At 32.7% G+C, this 22589-nt stretch overlaps 1 protein-coding gene and 2 long non-coding RNA genes across 3 annotated transcripts; all 3 read left to right on the top strand.

Annotated features, from left to right (window-relative positions):
* The first annotated feature begins 2991 nt into the window (after positions 1–2991).
* LOC130989791 (uncharacterized) lies at positions 2992–3745 on the top strand. Its single transcript, XR_009090751.1, has 3 exons — positions 2992–3151; positions 3257–3322; positions 3463–3745. It is a non-coding gene; the product is annotated as an uncharacterized LOC130989791 (long non-coding RNA).
* Positions 3746–10608: 6863 nt separating this feature from the next.
* Positions 10609–11308, top strand: LOC130989790 (uncharacterized). Its single transcript, XR_009090750.1, has 3 exons — positions 10609–10757; positions 10877–10924; positions 11041–11308. It is a non-coding gene; the product is annotated as an uncharacterized LOC130989790 (long non-coding RNA).
* Positions 11309–14863: 3555 nt separating this feature from the next.
* On the top strand, positions 14864–17152 carry LOC130989789 (pentatricopeptide repeat-containing protein At3g02490, mitochondrial-like). The gene has a single exon (XM_057913890.1). It carries the CDS (start codon positions 15029–15031, stop codon positions 16988–16990), a length of 1962 nt encoding a protein of 653 aa, XP_057769873.1. The 5' UTR covers positions 14864–15028; the 3' UTR covers positions 16991–17152.
* Positions 17153–22589: the final 5437 nt, after the last annotated feature.

Here is a 22589-nt window from a genome sequence, read left to right as displayed (position 1 = left end):
TATATATATATATATATATATATATATATATATAGGGAGAGGTTCAAGAAAGAACCATAAATAAAAGAAGACCGGAGAACCATTTTCAGCCATTCGATCATCAAGATCTACGGTGGATGCATCATCTTGTTGGATGAATGCAGATCCTGGGTTCGAATCCTGAAGGGAGCATTTTATTTTTATTTTTTTAGTGCATTAATTTTAACAGCGAATGCATTAATTTTTACAGTGGATGCATTAGATTTGATGGTTCTCCCGTTCTCACAAATAATGTAGTTCTCTCTAGAACCACACCCTATATATATATATATATATATATATATATATATATATGGTCGCGCTAAAATAAGACTGAATATTATACTATAAAATAAGACTCAGTCTCAATTCTTGATCTTAATTGAATTAGCGGCCAGATCTTTTTTTAAATGGGTTAGCCGAATTGTTAGGAGGCTAATAATGTAATTGCCTTCCTTTAATTAATATGGATCCCATGAATGGGATCACATTTCCCATATGTTTATGCTTTACCGATAATCAAGATTTCATTCATTTTTTTTTTCTGAATTAGTAACATATTCTGCACAATTCTTTAGTTCAATTTTATGCTATTTTTTATTATTTTTATTGGTTGATTATAAGTGCACGAGTGTATACGAAATAATGCTATAAATTGGTTGTTCGGCCGACATGATTCCTGTCTTAACTCTTAAACCTCGACAAATTAATATGGGTAAATATCATAAAAACCTTTGAAGTATACCCACTTTATTCAAAATACTCTGAAACTTTCAAAATGTTCTCTAAACCCTCAAACTATTAGATTTTTATTAAGTATATCCCGCATCTATTTTTCGGTCACCAAAAATGTGATGTGGCTCGCCGGATGCCACAATGTAATTTATATTCTATTTTTTAAAAATGCAATGACAAAAACAACGTCGTTTTGTACCATATCATTTAAAAAAAAGTCACTTTGAAATTTAAAATTCACTCCTATCGTGTTTGAAATTCACACTAATAACCTAGAATTAGGGATAAACACGAAAGAATATAGTACGAAACGAAGTCGTTTTTTCCATGTCATTTTAAAAAAATAGAATATAAGTTACATTGTGGCATTCGGCGAGTCACATCACGTTTCTGGTAACTGAAAAATAGATGCGGGATATATTTGATAAAAACCTGATAGTTTGAGGGTTTAGAGAATATTTCAAAAGTTTTAGGGTATTTTTGATAAAGTGGGTATAGTTTAGGAGTTTTCATGATATTTACCCAATTAATATTATAAACGTATGAATATATATTCTCTCTGTCCCATTATAAATATCCTACTTTCCATAATAGGATGTCCTATTACAAGTGTCTCATTTCTTTTTTGGCAAATAATTATAGAAATTTTATGGGTCCACCCACCATATTTTCTCTCTATAACTACTTTTAAAATATTTAAGCAATTTTCATCAACCCACTTTATCTATTAATTACACATTCTTTAATCTCCGTGCCCAAAAGTAATGGGACATTTGTTCTGAGACGGAGGGAGTATAATATATGGATGATTTGGTGCAAATCTAGTTCGTGTGCAAAACGTATTTAAGCCAAAGTTTGTGATCTTACATGCATTACATTTAATCCTTTAAATAAAACTAATAGTTCTAATGCTAAAAAAATACTATAGTTATAAAAGTGACAATTCTTATGATTAGATGATAGTTATTCTTTTTTTTTTTTTTTGACTTGGGGGAGTTGGGGAGGGGGAGCAATGGAGTTTGAACTCGGGACCTCACTGTTCACACAGAAGATCGCACAGCTTGGTGTCCCATTCGGGACAGATGATAGTTATTCTTAAAAAATTAACAATAACTCAAATAATAATATCATTTTTTTATGATTAAAGTTATACTTATTGATGTATAAAAGTGATAATTGTCGTATATAAAAATAAATAGATTATCCAAACACTTTGACAACTTATAAGATCTTAAGAAAATACATCTTATAAGCTCTTTAAAATAAGCTTAGCCAAATTAACGTACCCGCTTAATTTCATTTTGGAATCTCTTTGAGTTTAGAGTGATAAGAGTATTTTTAGGGTGCGTTTACTTTGATGGAAAATAAGAGAAAATGTATAATTTCAATAATTTTTCACAATTTTCACATGTTTATTATGATGGAAAATTTTCTTCGGACAAAGTGAAATTTTTTCTCGGGCAGCTCATTTTCTCTCCAATGTTGGATAATATTATCCCAAGGTAGGGTGTGAAAATATTTTTCAATATTTTCCCATATTTTCATCTCTAGTAAGCATATGATAAAAAAATGAGAAAAATATAATATTTTCTCAATTTTTTTATCCATCTTTTTCCAATAAAAATTTTACGATCAAAGTAAACGCACCCTCAGTAAAATATCCAATCTAAGATACTCTACTAGACATAAATTAAAGACAATAATCGTGACAAAAAATATTCTAATCAGAGTAAAATTTCAATCATTGGCTCATTGTAAATCATTCCTGTTAATATACGTTTTTTATTATTATTATTTAAATATTAAGTATAGAAAGAGAATATATTACCAAAAAAGAAATGAAATATTTATAATAAGACGTCCCATTATGAAAAGTGAGTCATTTGTAACGAGAGGAAATGAGTATTAGATATATACTAATATAGGAATTATTGCTAAAAGAGGACTGCCGACATCAGAAAAATATACTAGGATTTATTGTGGATAGGATCGAAGGATGAAATAAATCACGGGGTAATAACATAACATACATATAACATGTGGATGCGGTGAAACCCAATTTCAAAGTTTACATTTTTATTATTATTTTTATTATCAATTTTTTTGAGTGATGACCGACATCGAAAGTTGAAAACTCGAATCATTTTTGGACCCACAACAGATATTTTGTTGCATCTTCCCTTTGAATAGTCCCAATTAATCCAATGGGAACTACACATGATACGTCACCTCCCAAATTCTATAAATTGCAATGCTCAATCAACCACCAATGCTACAAACTTTCTATAGTCTTTCTCTCAAATCACACACACACACACTCTCTCTACATTTCTCTTGTTCCAAAATCAAAATGTTTAACTCCGACAACGCCGATAAAAAGCCAGCCGACCAAACTCCGGTAATTTCCCCACTTAAATAATATAATCATACTATTATGTTGGATCGCCTAATATTCTTTTAATTAGATACTAAATTAGTATATGTTTTAAAAAAAAATTTATAGAAGGGTCCCGGACTGATGGAGCAAGCTGGTAGTGCTGCACAAACTGCCAAAGAATCAGTTATGGAGGTAATTAATAATCTCTAACTATCATTATATATATATGTACAAATTAATGTAATCTGTTATTACATTGTTTCATGCTAATTAAGCATTGATATTTCATGCTAATTAGACATTGATATATTAATTTGTTGTTGGATATATAGGCGGGAAAGCAAGTGCAGACTAAGACGCAAGAAGCGGTTAATTATGTGAAGGAAACAGTTGCGCCGGCGGCCAAAAAGTGAAAGATTCATCAGATGTTTTCATATCATCAAATGTGTTTTTTTTTTAATTGTTATTGTTCTGTTTGTTTCAGTTTGTGATGGTGTTTTAGTTTGAAGTTTGTGTTTAGGGTTTCATTTTCGCAGTCATTTGTTGTTAATGTGTTGGCTGTAGCTCTGATTAAAATCTATTTTTAAGGGTAATCAATTATATTCCCTTCCGATATCTTTCTTCCATTTTTTTTGTGTATTTATCTTACTGCACTTTGCTGCGGGCGTAATAAAAAATTATAACTTTTATATATATATGAGGGTGAATAGTTAACTTGAACCCTAACCCTATATCTGGAAACTGTACGTAAGAATAGTTAGCTCAAAATAAACACTGTTTCCTTCAAATATCTCTTTTCCTTCTTTTTATTTACTACAAGTGTCACCTCGTGCCATGCACGAAAATGACTTTTTCAATTTTTATATTTTTATAATAAACTTAAATATTTATGTAGTTTAATTTGAAAAGATGTACATACGCACACACAACTGTATTCTCTCAAATAAATGAATTGTGCGTTGTCATTATTTATTAAAAAAAAAAAATTAAGTATACGGGACTGTGAGGACTTTTTTTTTTGGCGAAAATGACAATTTTGTAAAATTTTCCTAATAATATATAAATAAGACTCAATCAGTCGTACGTTGTATCCATTTTACTCTTTAGCGTATAAAAATGCATTAGGCCAAGTTTAACGACGAACGATTAGATACGAACATGCAAAGCAAAGGTCAAAACATAAAACAAAAGAAGAATACCAAAATACTAGGACGCCGACTCCCCAGCAACAACGCCAATTTTATCAAATCCAGTCGTCAAGACCTCAAGTAAAATGATATTTATATTTTCCTAGATCTCACGAATTCATTAGCACCACATTACTTTAAGGAGTTCGAGGGTTTTTTAGGACAGTAACTTAGATTGATTTGGAAATTAGGACAATAACTTTCGGACTTATAAAAATAGGACACTAATTTTTCTTAAGAGTAAAATAGAACACTAATTAATAAGTGTTGCATCCGCAGGACATTTTTCGGCCAATTATCGGCCGAGAAATGTCCTATTTTTACGACACTTATTAATTAGTGTCCTATTTTTACTCTAAAAAATATTAGTGTCCTATTTTTACAAATCCAAAAGTTTTTGTCCTAATTTTCAAATCAACATAAGTTATTGTCCTAAAAAATCCCCTGACTCTTACTTTAAGCTATATTTACTGCTTTCACAGTAGCTGTTGGATTATTTGTTCAAACAATTAGTCCAACATTTTCAGACTAGCAGAAGCAAGAACTTTCAACATGTATGCATATGGAGCTCCGCGCCAAGACCCGTGCACAACTTGCATGACCCGCCGCATGTATTACATAAGTGAGAAATTTTAAAAGAAAATGAAATTTTTCTTAAAAAGAAGTGAGACATTTTTTTAAAAAACAAATGAAATTTGTGCATACAAAGTAAAAATTGCACTCCTACATTTATCCATAAAAAATAGTTCTAGAAGGGGACAATACGAGTTTTAATAAAAATGGTTGAGTGTATTGTGAATGGTCTCACTTAAAAAATGATGTTAATAATAATAATTAATTATATTGTGAGTGAAGAAATTGGCCCACCATGTTGTAGAAAGAGTAAAGAGTGGGTATATTGAGGATAATAAGTTGTCGGTATTATAAAAATGAAAGATAATTAATTTTTATAGATATTCCAAAATAGCAAAAGATACTACTATTTCTTATGGACAAAGAGGGTATATATCTGACGAATAATAATACATTATCAGAAAATACGACTTAACGACCACAAATTTAATAGTTAAAACTGAAAAAATGATCGTTAATACAATTAGCGATCAAACTAAAGATTGATTTGATCAGTAATTATTTACACTAGTATTTTTACCCGTGCATACGCACGGGTACGAAATTCACAAATATATGAAATATAATTATAAATATAAAAAGAAATATAATATTAAATAAAGCAAAATATATATAATAAATAACAAAATATTTTCTATAAATCAATTTCATAGAGTTTCATACAAACAATATTATTGAGAATAAAAAATTTTCAAGTTTCAAATATCAATAATTAGTAACCATTGATATACGAACATAAAATGAATCCAACCTATGAAAATAGGGGTGGCTAAACGGGGCGGGTCGGGTACCCTATCTGATTTTTGCGGGTACCCAACCCCAAAAATTTCCAAATTGCCCTACCCGATCCCGACCCCACCCCGACGCTACTGTCGGATACCTTAATACCCGATGCGAGTATTAGGCCGGTACCCGCATATCCGTATTTTAGTGAATTTTTCTCTTTTTCTCTCTCTCTCTCAACTTACATATTTGTTTATAATGGATTTTTTTGTTTGATGTTCAAGCAAGTTCATTTTGTTTAATAATTAGTTATCATTATCAACGATGAGTAATTATAAAACAATTAATTAAGCATGTTGCATGCTTATTATTGCTTAGAGCAATGGTATTACAGTGGGTTGTTCATTTCCTAACTTTCTATTACACTCTAATGACTCTATATTAGACAGACTACGGAGACATTAACAATAAGGATTTATCAGTATTTGTGTTTTATTAGTTAGTAGTACTATTTCAAAAGGTAGGTAAATTACAAAAATAGAAAGTTTTGTAAATTAATAATTAGTATCAATTTTTTAAAGCGAATAATATCATTAGAATAATGTTTTCAATATAACAATATACACTGATTTAACTATATAAATAAATATGATAACAATTTAATCATATAACTAAATATGTTTACCATCTAAAATGTAAATTTTAAATATAAAAATCCAAGTAATTTTGGAATCTTAATTGAATTAAAATATTTGAAATATAAAGCCCAAGTTATTACGTTAAAGAAATAAAAAGCTCAAACTAAATTTAATTAAATCAATCTCTCATGTTTTAAAAAATCAATTAGTTTCAACAATCTAGGCAAACAAAACTAATTAAAAAAATATAAAATGATGATAAAAAGAATACAAATTGCAGTACAATTTTTCTTTTTTGGAGCTAATGCAGTACAACTTTTTTGAAAGGCAAATGGAGTACAATTTAAACAACCCTAATTTTAATTGTAAAGCCAAGCAGCGCCGCATCATCTCATCTTCTCTCTATTTTTTTTTTTTCAATTTCTTCATTCTCTCTCTTGTAACAGAGAGAGCTTCTTCATTTTCTCTCTACTTTTCAAAGCACAAAACACACAGCACACTCGCACTGACATATACTCTCACCCACTCGGCTCCTCTTGTGCCGCGTCGCGCCGGCGCCATTGCCGGAATCGGCGCCTCTCTCTCTCTGCCTCCGACATCTCTCCCCCTCTGACCATCTCTCTCTCGTCACCTCGCCGGAATCATTCCTTCCTCGCTGTCTGCCTTTCTTCTCCAGATCCGTCGCCGCCTTCCATCAATCTCTCTCGCTCTCTTATCAGAATGGGCAGCAGCCACCCCTGCCGCCGCCGCCACTTTGCTCTCTCATCGTCGGCCGCTGTGGCGCAGGTGGTGCCCGGCAGCGCTGTCCAGCCACAATCCCTTTACAGTAACTTCTTTTTCATTGTTTATTTCTCTTCACCTCTTCATAATACCGATCCACTGCCATCACCGTCGAACTGATCGGCCATAACCACTAACCATCTTGCTCCCTCTTATCTCCTCTTCTCTCCCCTGGTTTATGGTAATGACGGAATGAATGAGAACTTGTGAGTATTTATATTAGATCATTTCTTGGAGCCAAAGCATCCTTTGATTTGTGGGAATTATAACAATTAAATTGATATTTATATTGATTAATTTCTTGGAGCCAAAGTATTTTCTTGGACCCAAAGTATTGGAGGTGCGGATCCTCTGAATATTTGTAAATTTACACAGCAGATAAATAAAAAATGAATACATGTTGGTTAAAAGGATGATACAATTTCCCGCCAAAATGGCTCCAATTGGCTCAGGTTGAGCTTTTATATATATATAGATAATCATTCTGAAAATTAACGATCGAAAATTCGATTGTTAAATTTAACCACTGAACCTACAAATGTTCAACAATAGGCAATACAAAATGCAACTCCAACAATGTAAATGAGGCCTCATGCCTGATAATATTTCCTATAAGGCTGCGTTTACTTTGATGGATAAATTTATCCATGCAAAAGGATGGATAACAAAAATTTATGCCTTAAAATGTCTCCTTTATTTTCTAACATTTGACACAAAAGAGATGTTTACCATTTTTCATTCCTTATTTTTATTTCAAGGATGGATAATATTATACACTCAATTTTTTGAGTGGATAATATTATATATCCTTGAAGTGAAAATAAGGAAGGAAAAATGATAAACATCTCTTTCATGTGTCAAATGTTGGAAAAAAAAATATATTTTAAGATATAAATTTTTGTTATCATTTTTTCCATGAATAAATTTATTTATCAAAATAAACGCAGCCTCAGGGTAAAAAGGAATAATTGTTAAAAAAGGATACCGACATTAGAAAAATATATACATAGGAGATGTTGTGGATGAGAGTCATGAGACATCTATGGATGATATTTATTGCGGTAACAATAACATAAGTGTAAGTTGTGTAACCATTTTTAAAACCAAGCGCTTCTGCACGTGGGTATCCATGCATGAGACATTTAATTATTATTATTATTATTATTATTATTGAGAGAGGGCCGACATCAAAAGTCGAAAAGTAAAAACTCCTCAAATATTTTCGGACCAAAATCATACTCTTCTTCATATTTGGCTTCTGAATAGTCCAATCCAAGTGAACCTACACATGACACGTGGCCACCATCAAATGCTATAAATTGCAATGCTACTGAGTAATTATTTTCTCAATCAACCACACTAATTATCTAATTCTCACTCATCACAATTCACTCACTCTCTCTACATTAATCTTCTCTTGCTATAATCAGAATGAATAACTCCGACAACTCCAAATTCGAAGCTGGAAAGGCCGTGGGCCAAGCTCAGGTAATTTCCTCATACCACTTAATCATATATTTTGAGCATATTCGATTGTCTAATATTTCATATACTCAATTATTTAATATTTATTTATTGTTGGCCCAATATATATGACGCAATTAATATCGAAATTTCAGGAAAAGGGTAACCAGGCGATGGACAATGCTGGCAAGGCTGCACAAAATGCCAAAGAAACAGCTATGGAGGTAATTAATAAAATGAAATAAAATAAAAATTATTCAACTAATTAACTATCATTATATATAAAAATTAATTAATCAATGAACATTGAAATTTTGTTGTTGGATATTTATATATAGGCTGGAAAGCAAGTGCAGATTAAGACACAAGAAGCAGTTGATCATGTGAAGGATGCAGCTGCGCCCAAAAAGTGAACAACGCCTCATTTGTTAATTGCGTTAACTAATTAATGTTTGGGGATCAATGGGAATTCTCATCAAAATTCTCTTTTATAACTATAATCAATAATGATCCCCTCAAATATTTCTCTTCCTTTGTACGTATTTATGCATTGATTTTAATTAGTTATTGCACTTTGCTATCTTCACGCGTACTTTATATTTTATTTAATTGATGGAAGAAGATCAAATAAACACACTTGTTAACTTTCGCAAATCGATTAATATTACGCATGATCGAATGAAAATACTATCATTTACATGCATGTAAATTGAGCTTTGATTTTATAGTGAGATGAGAGTAGTGAATTTAAACCCTAGACCTTTTGCTTTATCAATAATATATATGCAATCAAGCATGTGTAGTGAATCGATTACTTTTCCCTCTTTTTTGGTATAATTTCTGGAATAATTGATAGAGAATTTAGCAAGAATAATTGAATTGAAGAAGAAAGAGAGTGAGAGAATTGAGACCTATTTTCTGATGCCTTTTGCATTTGTACACCATGCCTAAATTAACATGTTTGAGTCCCACTAAGAAAAATAACAAATCATGGTATTTTTATTACAAACGTGACAAACAATCAATAAATCCATGTTTTTTTAGCGTTTTTCAAAGAATTAGTCTAAATTTGATGTATATGTCAATAACTTTAATTAAATTATTTTACAAATGGCTCTATTTAAGTTTATCGATTTATGTTAAGTCTATCAATTAGTTATATATTGTGAGTTTAATCATATATTACGTGAATCTATTGATGAACACATGCATTAGTTTCTTCATTTATCATATAAATAAAATTAAAGCATACTATTTAAATTAACATCATTATGATATTTAGAAACAGACTTTAAACTTAAAATCAATTGTTTAAATTAACCCAAATAAATTAGAACAAATAGTTATTTGCAAAATAAAGAAGTAGGATTATAAGAACAACGGCCTAAATCTAGCTTCACCTCCCAAATGTGACAAGAAATGTAGCTTGGGATATTTTCCACTCAATTATTTTAACTTTTTTTAGCCTATATTCAATACTATTTGGTAAGAAATATCCCTTCAAATATCCTGCTGTAAAAAGAATTCTATCTTAAATTTTCAAATTTTTTTCCTTCATATATATCCACCCCAACTTAGAGGAATTTTATGTTCATGGCCATTATTCATTGGTAACGCTATCTCTTAGATTAGGTGAAAGGATTCTTCATCTCCAACCTGCAAAAAAAATAAAGGCGACATAAAATGCAACACCAAAATTTGTAAACCATGCGTGATAATATTTGATATACAAAAAAAAAAGGAATAATTAATAAAAAGCATTACCGACATCAAATAATAGGATCTGTTGTGGATAGGATATCTACGGCCATGTGGTGCAAGCAACGTTCAATTATTATCTTTAGTATTATTATTATTATTAGTATTATTACTATTTTGAGAGATGGCCGACATCAAAAAGTTGAAAACTCATTCGATATTTTAGGACCAAAATCAGATATTTTTTGCAAGCTTCAGCTTTTGCCTTTGAACAGTATGAATTCAAGTGGATCTACACATGACACGTGTCCACCCCTCAAATTCTATAAATTGCAATGCTAATTAACACGCCTCTCAATCAACCACCAATACTCTCTCTCTCTCTCTCTCTCTCTCTCTCTCTCTCTCTCTCTCTCACTGCAGTTTTCTCTTGGTTTTATAATCAAAATGAATAAAAACAACAACACGAGCTACCAAGCTGGAAAAGCTGTGGGCCAAGCTCAGGTAATTTCCTCTACACAACCAATTAACCACTTATTTTGATGAATTGATCAAATAACTTTTAATTACTCAATTACATATATTGTTAATCTAATAGTAATAAATTTGGTGCGAAAACGCAGGAAAAGAGCAGCAACTTGATGAACAATGCCAAAACATCAGTTCTAGGGGTAATTAATCTAGCTACTATTAACTATCATTATATATATATATATATCCAAATTAATTACTGTATCTCTATATATCATTATAAATTAGGCTCGACTTTTTACTTTTTATTTTTTAGGCTGGAAAGCAGGTGCAGACTAAGACGCAAGAAGCAGTTAATTATGTGAAGGGTGCAGTTACTAAAAAGTGAAAGCCTCAACATGCAGTTGCATCCAATAATTTTTACTTTATTATTTTACTGTTTGTTTTCAGTTTGTGATGGTGTTTATGTTTTGAACTTTGTGTTTATGATTTCATCTTTTATGGAGTAGTAGTATTTGTTAATTAATTGTTCATATGTATTGTTTGGGGACCTCAAGAATTAGTATTGTGTATGTTTTGCTCGACTCTCTCTGGTCATCAAATCCTCGTTATAATAGCTGCATCTCTTCCTTTTTATTTACTTATGTATTAATTTAATCTTATTGCATGCACTTTGCTGCTGTGCTGGCGCAATATCATCGTTGCACAAACTGTATCTGAAATATGAGAAAATATTATTTAAAAATTACAATTTAATATTTAAATCATATTTTAATCGAAATGTCTGTTAAACATGAAGTTTTTTAACAAAATTTTTACAAATTATGTGTAGGTACAATTAAATACTCAATTACAAATCACGAAATTAACTAAAAATGTCAAAATTCAGTTTTTAGTCATGGAAGAATAGCATGCATGATCATCAAACACGTACTATGGTGGATCTTAACACAAATATATATTCACTCCGTCCACGAAAAAATGTACTGCTACTTATTATCCTTTTTTTTGTCCACGAAAAAAGTCTCATTTAACTTTTTGAACTATCGTATCATACATGATCTCTTATATTTAATTATAAATTATACTACTTTTATTCTATTTTTCAACTAATAATATACTTTTATTTTACTTTTGTATATTAACAGTACTACCCCTACAAATTGTACATTTATTCTACTTACAATAATTTTAATTTTATTAAAATTCGTGCCCATGCTCAAACGGAACTCTATTTTGTGGATGGAGAGAGTTTTGATAATGAGCTACCATCTAAGTAACGTCCTTTCACAGTCATTTTTTTTAAAAGAAAAAGTTACTCCCTCCGTCCCATTAATAAAGACATAGGTCTTTTGGGCACGGAGATTAAGGAAAGGTAGATTAATTGTTAAAGTGTTGTGGCCCACCACTATTAGTGTAGTTGATTAATGTCTTTATTAAACCTCAACTCTCTCTCTCATCTGCTCCGACCACCGCCGACCACCAACGCCGCCGCCGCCGTCGACAACGACTGTCGATTCCCTCTGCTATGCCGCTGAAAATCGAACCCATAAACAATTGCAAATAGAGGATTGCAGAAACTGATTCAAAAATAGAGGATTACAGAAACTGATTCAAAAATTGAAAAATCGAACCCAGAAACAATTGCAAATCGAACCCAGAAACAATTGAAAATCAAACCAAGAGATAATCGAACCCACAAACAATAGCAGTGACGCCGACCACGGACGTTGGCGGAGAAGGGAGGCGGTGGCAGAATTGGGGCGAGGAGATGGGCGGCGATAATGGAGGATTCCAGAACCAAGGCGGAGGGGGTCTTGCCCAAAATCGAACGCTTGCAAACCCTAGCCCCTAGCCCCCAGCTCTGCCGCCCTGCAAACCCTAGCCACTAGAACCAGATCTGTCGGAGAAGAGAAGAGAATGGGTGGCGGCTGTTCGGTCGGAGAAGGCGGCGATGACAAACACAGAGGTCGAGAGAGAGACGAGGGAGAACCGAAAGGGGAAGAGAGAGGAGTCGGACAGAGAGATGCGAGGGTAAGAAGGAAGGCGGTCGCGGCGCGGCCCCAGAGCCGCCGTCGGCTGGAGAAGGAGAAGCAGGCGGCGGCGGAGAAGGAGAAAAGAGGGGGAGGGGCGCCGCGCTGTTCGGCGGGGCTAGGGCTAGGTCTCGGCCCTCTGCCCACGTCAGTGGTCGGAGAGGCGAGGGGTGCTCGGCGGTGGTCGGAGGCTCGTCGGAGAAGCTGGATTGAGAGAGAGAGAGACGAGAGAGTGAGAGAGGCGGAGACCGGAGAGGCGGATTGAGAGAGACGAGAGAGTGAGAGAGGCGGTGAGAGAGTGCAATTAATTAGTGTATCTTATGCCCTAATTATTTCATTTTTTGAAAATGTGTCTTTATTATTGGGACAGCCCAAAAAGGAAAGCGTGTCTTCTTTAGTGGGACGGAGGGAGTACTTCACAGCCATATAAATAAGACTTGTCATAACTGAAAAATGAGTTTAGGACATTTTTGTTCTGTTTCTTATAGCTGGATTATATTTCTCCCATTCCAATTATATATATAGGTTTGCTTTCTTTTTTGAATGTCTTAAATATATAGGCTCATTTTTATAAAAGGTCATGTATTTTTGGTTCATTTACAAACATGCATATCTTTATTTAATTTGTTGATTACTCTAGCATTAATTATTTGTCAAAGAACATATGAATATATTAGAAAATAACTTGTATAATTTTATTTTTTTAGTGACCCGTTTTAATAATTATGTAGAACTCAATCAGTCTATATAATTGAGATGGAAACAGTTGTTATATTTTTTGTTAAATTGTCCATTGTTTTGATATTTAATTGTAATTATATATAGTTCCAAAAAGTAAATATATCAAAATAACCACTTTATTTTATAAAATTATCAAATAGCCATAAAGATTAAAAAATAAAAAAGATAAAAAAAAAGCAATTATTTTTTGGTTTTAAATACTATTGGTTCTTAATTCACGTGAATTATTAGCTTTACTAAGGCTTTGAAACTACAATTTGATGACGGTAGGTGAGGCCTACCATGTTGACCAAATTTTTTTGAAGGTATCAATTATGAAATAAATTGAAACATAGTAGTATTATTATTACAATATTTCAAGTTAAAATCATAAAATGATGAAAAACTTGTATTAGAGTTCTTGAATTTGATGTTGCAATTGTTTACGCCCCCACTATTTTCAGTGACTGAGCAGATACAACGGCTCAATTTTATATGTGTTGGCCCAATTTTCTGAATTCCAGTTACAGCGGCCCAATTCTATATGTGTTGGCCCAATTTTCTGAATTCCAGTAATCAATCCTTATATTATTATTGCAGCTAGAAATTGTTTAATTAGAGTTGCGACATATAGAAACTATATATTACTAATGTTTGATATCCTTAATAATTTAACTTTAATGGGATCTATTTTATTTTATACTGATATCTCAATACTTTTTTTAATTCGTGTCATTTCATCCATACCACACTTATCGTGAACATAAAACATAAAAATATTAGATGATTGAATGATTGTGCTGGTCACATTACTAGAGATAGTCTTAGAGGGTTATAGGTAAGCTTATTTTAAAGAATTTATAAGCTCTTGGAGCTTATAAGATGCTTCTATAAATTGTCAAAATATGTGGATAATAGAGTTTATAAGCTAAAGAAATAATTTTTAGTTAAAGAGAAAGTTTTTTTTAGAGAGATGAAATTAAAATGATATATGATAAAAATAAAAATCATAGTTGAGTTATTTTTTTAAAATAAGTGTTGTTGATAAGATAATGAGAAAATAAATTGGGGTGTGTAACTTATTTTTTAAGAGTTTATAAATTTTTATAGCTTATTTTTAGAGCTTAAACTCTTTAATACTTTCCGTTCCAATTAATTTGATCAATATTCTTTTTCAGATCGTCCTAATTAAATTGATCAATTTCTTTATATAGAACAAATTATAAAAGATATTTGTGATTATTTCATTGTATTAATTTTATTATAAAACATTTTTTTTTTGAGATCGATTATCAAACAAATTTAAAAGACTAAACACTAATTTCTTAATTCTCGTATTAAAAAAAATTTGATCAATTTAACTGAGACGGAATTACTCACTTATCACTTCAATTAAAACACCCTCAGTCAGTCCTTACCCCTCTCTCTCTCTCTTCTCCCCCAAAAACCCTAATCTGAACAAGTATCAAAAGCCCCCCAACTGTATCTCCCTCTCCCTTCTCTTCGAAGATACAACAGCTCGAGATCAAATCCCTGTTCGAATCCGATACTATGAGAAATCAATGCCTCCGCCTTCTTCTCCTCCGCTGCCACTCTCCATCTCAGCCTCGCATTTCTCAGGTACACCATCTTCGCTCCTTCACTTCCTCGCTCCTCCACGCACCTGCACGTGCACCTCTCGCGATCCCGATTCCCTTCGCACTCCGTCGTCGTTTCACGTCATCCCCGGAGTTCGCCGTCGCGCCTCCCAAGCCACCGTCCGATCAAGCTACTCTCTTAGCGGAAATCTTCGCTAAACCTGAAATGTCTGTTGACGAGATTAAGTCTGATTTAGATGATAAGAACGTTATTATGTCGCATGATTTGATTTTGAATGTGCTAAAGAATCCCGATATTGATCCTGATGTTGCTAAGCGGATTTTTAATTGGGTTTCGGGTAGTCAGAGCGAGATTTTGAGCTCTAATTCGTATAATCTGATGATAGGGATCTTAGGTGCTAATGGTCTTGTTAAGGAAACTTGGGAATTGATTGATATTATGAAAAAGAAAGGGTACGGTGTGAAGAAAGGCGCATTTCTTAGAATTTCTGAGAGGTTTATGAAAGATGGTGCTAGTGATGAGGTTGAGAAATTGAAGGATTTGTATGCTACGGGTTCTGCTAGCCGCAAGGACAATGATGTTGCCGGAGGAGATTCCGGTGGAAGCGACTGTGTTAGGGTTTGTGAAATAATTGGGAAACAAGTTTGGGGAGATGATGTGGAGAAACAGTTAAAAGAATTGAATGTGGAGTTCTCGAGTGATCTGGTCACGAGGGTGCTAGGGACTCTTGAAGTTGATCCCAATAAAGCATTGATTTTCTTTAGGTGGATTGAGGAATGTGGTGTCTTTGAGCATGATCAGCATTCGTATAATGCGCTGGCTAGAGTGTTGGGTAAAGAAGATCACAGTCAGAAGTTCTGGAGGTTCGTTGATGAAATGAGAAGTGAAGGGCATGAGATGGCGAGGGAGACCTATGTTAGTGTCTCTCAGCAGTTTCTGAAGAAGAAAATGACAGAGGATGCTGTGAATTTGTATGAATTTGCAGCGAATGGTGGGAATAAGCCGTCTGTTGAGGACTGCACTTTGCTCTTGAAGAAAATAGTGGCCAGCAAGGAACTAGATATGGACTTGTTTCTGAAAGTAGTTGAGGTCTTCAAGGCCAATGGAAATTCATTTACTGATAACATCCTCGATGGAGTTGTGAAGTCTTTGATTAGTGTGGGGAGGATGAACGAGTGCAATAGGATATTGGCAGCGATGAAGGAGGCTGGTTACGTACCTTCTGGTGCTCTGCAACGTAAGGTTGCCTTCAAGCTCGGTAGGTTTGGAGAAACAGGAAAGGCGCTGGAGTTTGTGGATAAGATGGTGCCTTCCTCAGATTACATGACGTGGATATCTTTGGTTAAAGGATTCTGTGAGGAGCAGAATCTGGAGGGAGCATCTCTTGGTGTTGAAAAGATGGTTAAGAAACTGGGTGCCTCCACTTGTGGCGGGCGCCCTCTAGCCTTTTTGGTCGGCACATACTGTCAGAAAAACAAGCCATTGCGTGCATACAAGCTTCTTTCGAAGATGGTCAATGAGGAAGGGTTAAGGCCATGGCACTCGACATACAGAACATTAACGAGGAGTCTATTAGCTAGAAAACATTTCAAAGAAGCTCTAGGTGTTATGTGTATGATGAAGAACCAAGGATACCCTCCAGATTTGGATTCCTTCATCCCCTACCTCGCCAAAAGAGGAACTACTGAAGATGCTCTTACATTTACACAAGGCATGATGTCAAAGAGACGCCCAGCGACTCATGTGTTTCTTCGTTTGTTTGAGGCGTATCTTTCAGCTGGAAGACAGTCTGAGGCGCACGACTTCCTGGCGAAATGCCCAAGTCACATTAAAGATCATGCTGATGTTTTGGATCTGTTTTCTTCTAAAAACTCTGGTGCAACCGAGAAGAAGGCTGCAGGTGTTGCTGTGTAGTGTTTAGATGTAAAAGTTTTGTTTTTGGAACACTATTGAGTTATTGGTCCTGTTTTTCAATATTTGCCAATTTATTTATATTGGAAGGATATGCTGAATCTTGATATGAACTGATCAATAATGTGATAGAAATCTGATTTTTGCACTGCCTTGCTTCATAAATGGGTGTATTGAATTTTGATGAATGCTGGTATGAATTTTCTTTGGTCAGAAGATAGAGCATCAGTTTATAAATCTTTTGCAGAAATTTGAATTCAAGCATCTTTATGAAAACCTAACTCATCTTTGATCTGGTGAAAGAGGAGATGTGAATTGTGTAGTTCTAAATTTCTTTCATCTCGGAAATAAATTTGAGTGCTTCTAAAAATACTCCATAAAATAAAATAAAATATACCCAGTAAAGATGGATGGGCCAGCGGCAGCCCAAGAGAAGGTGGAGGTTCTATCCGGCCCAGTCCAATAAAAAATTGAGGTAGAAGAAGAGGAAGGAAAAAGGGCCCATCCACTCCATAAACTTAACTGCTATAGGCGCAGCTTCAACTTTTAATTTTATTATTGAACCATTTAAATAAAATAAAATAAATCTCTATGTAAGCGATTATAAGAATGTAAGATTTTTCCAGTTCCATATATAGTACTCTAGCTTGATAGATGGTCTTTGTCTTTATGCAATCTCACTTAAATTTGACATTATTATTCCAATCTCTATTAGCCACACATACACACACCACATCGACAATTGGGATATTCGGCTGCTCAAATTGTAATTTGGATGGATTATTTAAATGCCTACTAGCTTCCAAGTGACAAATGAACCTAGAGATAATGCAGTTGAGAGGACCTTATTGTAAATTATATTTAATTTTAAAGGGGATTGTTATAGTTTATGAATTATATTTAATTTTAAAGGAGGGTGATTTTATGACTTGATTTCTTGATTGAGTTGCAAAATTATCTGATCATAAAATATTGCAAAAAATGGTTTAATTTTTGAGTGCGAGTTGCAAAAAATAGTTTAATTTATATAAACGAGTCGAATCGAGTCGAATATTAGAAGGTCTGAGCTCGACTCGTTTAAATATTCAGGTGCTCGAGCTCGGCTTGACTCGTTTAAGGCTCGTGCACTAATTCTGTTGAAGGCTCAACCGGAGGTTTGTGAACAGGCTTGCCAACAAGTTCGCGAACAATAGAATTCAAACATGTTCGCGAGCTCAACGAACCGATCGAGTGCTGTCAGGCTCGAGCTCGAGCTCGGCTCGTTTATTATTGAATCGAGCTCCGAACTAGTTTTTCGAGTCAAACCTCGTATAGCTTGCGAGTAGCTCTATTCATTTACAACCCTAGCAACAAATATGATCTGACCCCACATTATACGTGATTTTTTCCAAATCTCTCCCCTAAAATCTATCTCCCACCAAACATATACTTCTTCTCCCTGCGCAAGAACACGAGACTACTCAAATTCTTCTTCGTCTAAAACACATTTGAAAACGATGACATATCAAGTCAAAAAATGTAAGCATACATTGCAATCGTATTCACATTCGGACTTCTATAAAAAGATAAGAATAATATATATATATATATATATATATATTATATTTTTAAATGGAAGAAAATGACATATCATAGGCGTTTAGGGAAGTGTGAGTAGTGCCCCCATTGTCGCGATGGACCAAAGATGCATGCAATGAGCAGCAGCACCACAATGTGAGGTTGCTCCAACTGACTGAGACACTTCTTTCAGCAAAACGCGATGATGGTGACACCACCTACCTGCAATATTTTATTTATATATCATCTCTGAAAACCCCATTTTTCCCCATTGCATGCAGAAGCTCTGTCTCCAGTTGGAGGCTTGTGTTTGACACATTCTGTTATGCTTGTTACAGCATGGTGTTGGTGTAGTGACAAAATGCAATCAAGCTGTGATCATTTCTCACTACTTCATCTGCATATATATATATATATATATATATATATATATATATATATATATATTTTCATTCACATTCACTCACAGTTAAGGGACCACTACTAATTAATTGCACAAACTGATATATATAGTATATTAATTAAGCACCATTTTATATTTTTATCTTACAATTACCCTTCCATTTCTATTCTAATGACTGTGTATTCATTATGTACACGTAGATCATCGTTATGTAATACGAAGAGGGTGTTTGGCAGCTTATAAGCTCCGACAGATTATAAAATGTTCAAAGAGCTTATAAGATGTAGTTTCTCAAAAGTTTATAAGTTGCCAAAACATGTGTTTGGATAATTGAGCTTATAAGTTAAAATCATTGAAGTACTAATTAATTAATTAACTACGAGGGGGTGGTTGATCGGGATTATAAATTCTTTAAAATAACTTATAAGTTTCTTTAAAATATTTGACAGCATAAGCTAAAGAATTTGATAAGGTTAAGGTTACTTTTAGTGATTGGACTCCTTTTTGAGCTGTAAATTATAAGCACCACTTTTTGAGGTCCATTTCTGTGAGGGGTTTTAGGCCCATTAGAAAGAAAATAAAAAAATTATAATTACACTTGGTAAAAATCATTACTTGGGACGCAACCATTGTATTTTTTTTTTCCGTTTACTGAATACTAATTAATTCTAGAGGAGTATTCGTAATTCAATATTCTCTGTGTGTGTGGTAACTGGTAATTAATTAATAGGCTACAATATTGACAAATGACAATTTGGATCTTAATCTTTAAATTAGTTATTGGTTTTCGTAGTTAGAATGTGAATGTTAGAAAGAAGGGTGAGCAGTAGATTAGAAGAGGGCCTTATGAAATTTTTGAACAAAAAAAGAAATTTGTGTTTTTCATAATAAAAGATAACGTAGGACCATTTCTTTTGTTTGTGCCTATCATGTTGCTTTTGACTTGTTATTTTCGGTATCGCAATGCTTCGAAATTTTGTGGGTTAAGATTTTGAATTACTACGTTTTTTCATATCACAAATCTATATAAAATAGTTCAGTGCCCTAAATTACCAAAAATACTATACATATATATATGTATAAAAGGAGAATCATTAGTAAATATAATAACATACTATTTTCCCGCTAAATCGTATTTTTATTTATGGAAAAAACTTATAATTATATATTATTATTATATAGGGGAGCACTCCAATGAGACCCCTTATTTTAGTGAGATCTTAAACACGATCTCGTACGTTTATTTTATCAATCTTATGGCTGATATTGTACCAAGAGGACGAATTTTTTTTCTCAGAGTTCGAATCCTGGAGGGTGCGAAATATTTTAAATTTCGTTATTGATCAGTATATATTGTCTTATTCATCAGTATATAGAGTATATCTTATTCATTGAAAAATAAAGGTCTCAATGTCTCACGAAAAATAAGGGTCTCATTGGAGTGCACCTCTATATATATGCACATATAGGGAGCGCGGATCATATAAATTCGCCCCTTATTATAGTATATAGATCCCAAATATAGACCACACAATGTGTGTATGTGGCGCACTAGGAGCATGACACGTGGAAAATGTCTTACAAGAGCTTTCAAGGAAAAATACACACAAAGGTAAAACAGGAATAAATTTTTTGAAAATAAAATTAAAAAATATAAATTTTTAAAAAAATTAGTCGATTTTTTTTTTTTTGGGCATGGCCACCGTCATAATTATGTATATATGTGAACATAAATATGTATAAATATAAACATAAATTCTTCTTTTATTCATGAAATTTGTAGTTACACTTTATAGACATCTTCCAATCATTTATTAAAACTTGTTCCCTCCAAACCACATTGCAATTTTAAAGAACAAATGGAGTATAAAATAAAAACTGTTAAATCTTAGATTGTGAATATATATAGTACTCGAGCCCTAGGTAAGTATAGTATATATGTAGTACTCAATTTAATCCATCCATCTCATAGATTCATTGGACTAGATTTTTTGACTTTTTTTTGCATATTTTAAGCTAATTTGTTCTAGTAAGGATATCATTGTAATTCAAAATGTATACAAATATATATGAGGCTAATTGTTTCAAATTTTATTCTCTTTTCATATAGGGATTGTTTGCTTCCTTATAACTCCATAATTCAAATGAAGATAATGGATTAACAAGAAAGAAAACAAATGATCAACATATAAGATTGATTTGATCGGATTTTAAGTGAGAACGAGTGAGAGATCTGCGAAAATGAAAGAAAGAGAAATAATACAAGAATGAAAGACATGCATGTTTCGATTTTAAAATATGCAAAGTTTCCATTTTAAAGCATGTCAAGTGAAGAAGAATAAATTTTAATTAATGCAACTTTTTGATGTATTCAAGTGAGAATGAGGCAAAACCTGACGACCTGTGCAGACAAAGTCGATGGGGAATTAAGTTAATCATACAAAAGTATCCCCATTAATTGGCAAATTTGACCTTATCAATTTAAGTGCAGTAGTGGAATGTGTAAGTCCATGTTACTTCCTCCGTCCCATGAAACATAACACACTTCTTTTCGATACGGAAATTAAAAAATTGATATTTTGTGTGTTAAGCATGGTAGGTGAAAAGTGAAAATGTGAATAAAGGGTGAATTTTTTGTTATTTTTATAAACGTGTCATGCTTCGTGGGACAGATAAAAAAAAACTGTGTCATGCTTCGTGGGACGAAGGGAGTATTTATATTCGTTTATTTTTCATTAAACCTTACCATTTTTTGTGGGTGTGTATTCAAATACATGCAACTTAAGGTGGATGAAACAAAACTTGAGTTTTTCAAATATTATTAAGCTTAAATATTACTCCCTCAGTCTACTTATTTTGACACACTTTTTTTTTTAGTTTGTCCTATTTATAATAACACTTTTCAAAAATAATACTCCCTCCGTCTCATTAGGCTTGTCTCATTTCTTTTGAATATGGTTATTAAAGAGAGTTAAATTAGTGTAGTAAAAGTGTGTAAATGTGTGTGATCATATTATTTGTAGTGTAAAATCATTAACAAAAAGAAAAACAGGACAAGATCAATGGAATGGATGGAGTATATGGTCTCTACCTTCTCTACACGCATTAAATAAGTGGTCCCTATCTACTTTACAGTTTACACTCTTAATATCTTATTTTTAATCTTCATGCCCAAAACAAATGTGTCAAAATTAGGGAATGAGATTCAGTGTACCATATTTTATGTCCCACTTCGTGTCCCACTTTCAATTTTACTTATTTTCTTATATATTTTTTCTTCAAATTCAATTTTATATGCTTTAGTTTAATTTTGTGATTATTAACTAGGATTTATTCCATCAAATTAGGGTATATAATTATTTTTTATTATTTAATTTCACTTTTATTAGCTAATAATTAATTGATAAATTCAAAGTCATGGTATATATTTTTTTAAAAATTTAATTTTTTGAAATAAAATTTAAGTATAATTCATAGTATTATAATAAATTTTATTTTTATAAAAAATATTTTTAAAATAATGAATATAAAAATTGAACATATTGGTACATATAAAATTGTGGGACACTGAATCTCGTTCCAAAAATTAGTGGTTACTATTTAGTTTTCATCTTCACTATTGGTCGAGTGATTAATTGAAGT

Source organism: Salvia miltiorrhiza, chromosome 6, assembly GCF_028751815.1.
Source record: "Salvia miltiorrhiza cultivar Shanhuang (shh) chromosome 6, IMPLAD_Smil_shh, whole genome shotgun sequence".
NCBI lineage: Eukaryota > Viridiplantae > Streptophyta > Magnoliopsida > Lamiales > Lamiaceae > Salvia > Salvia miltiorrhiza.
The sequence above is the reverse complement of the archived record's forward strand: the minus strand, read 5'-3'. Positions and strand labels throughout refer to the sequence as shown.

Bases quoted from the DNA above. Each gene is read 5' to 3' on its own strand.
- LOC130989789 (XM_057913890.1), top strand. From the start codon at position 15,029: ATGAGAAATCAATGCCTCCGCCTTCTTCTCCTCCGCTGCCACTCTCCA.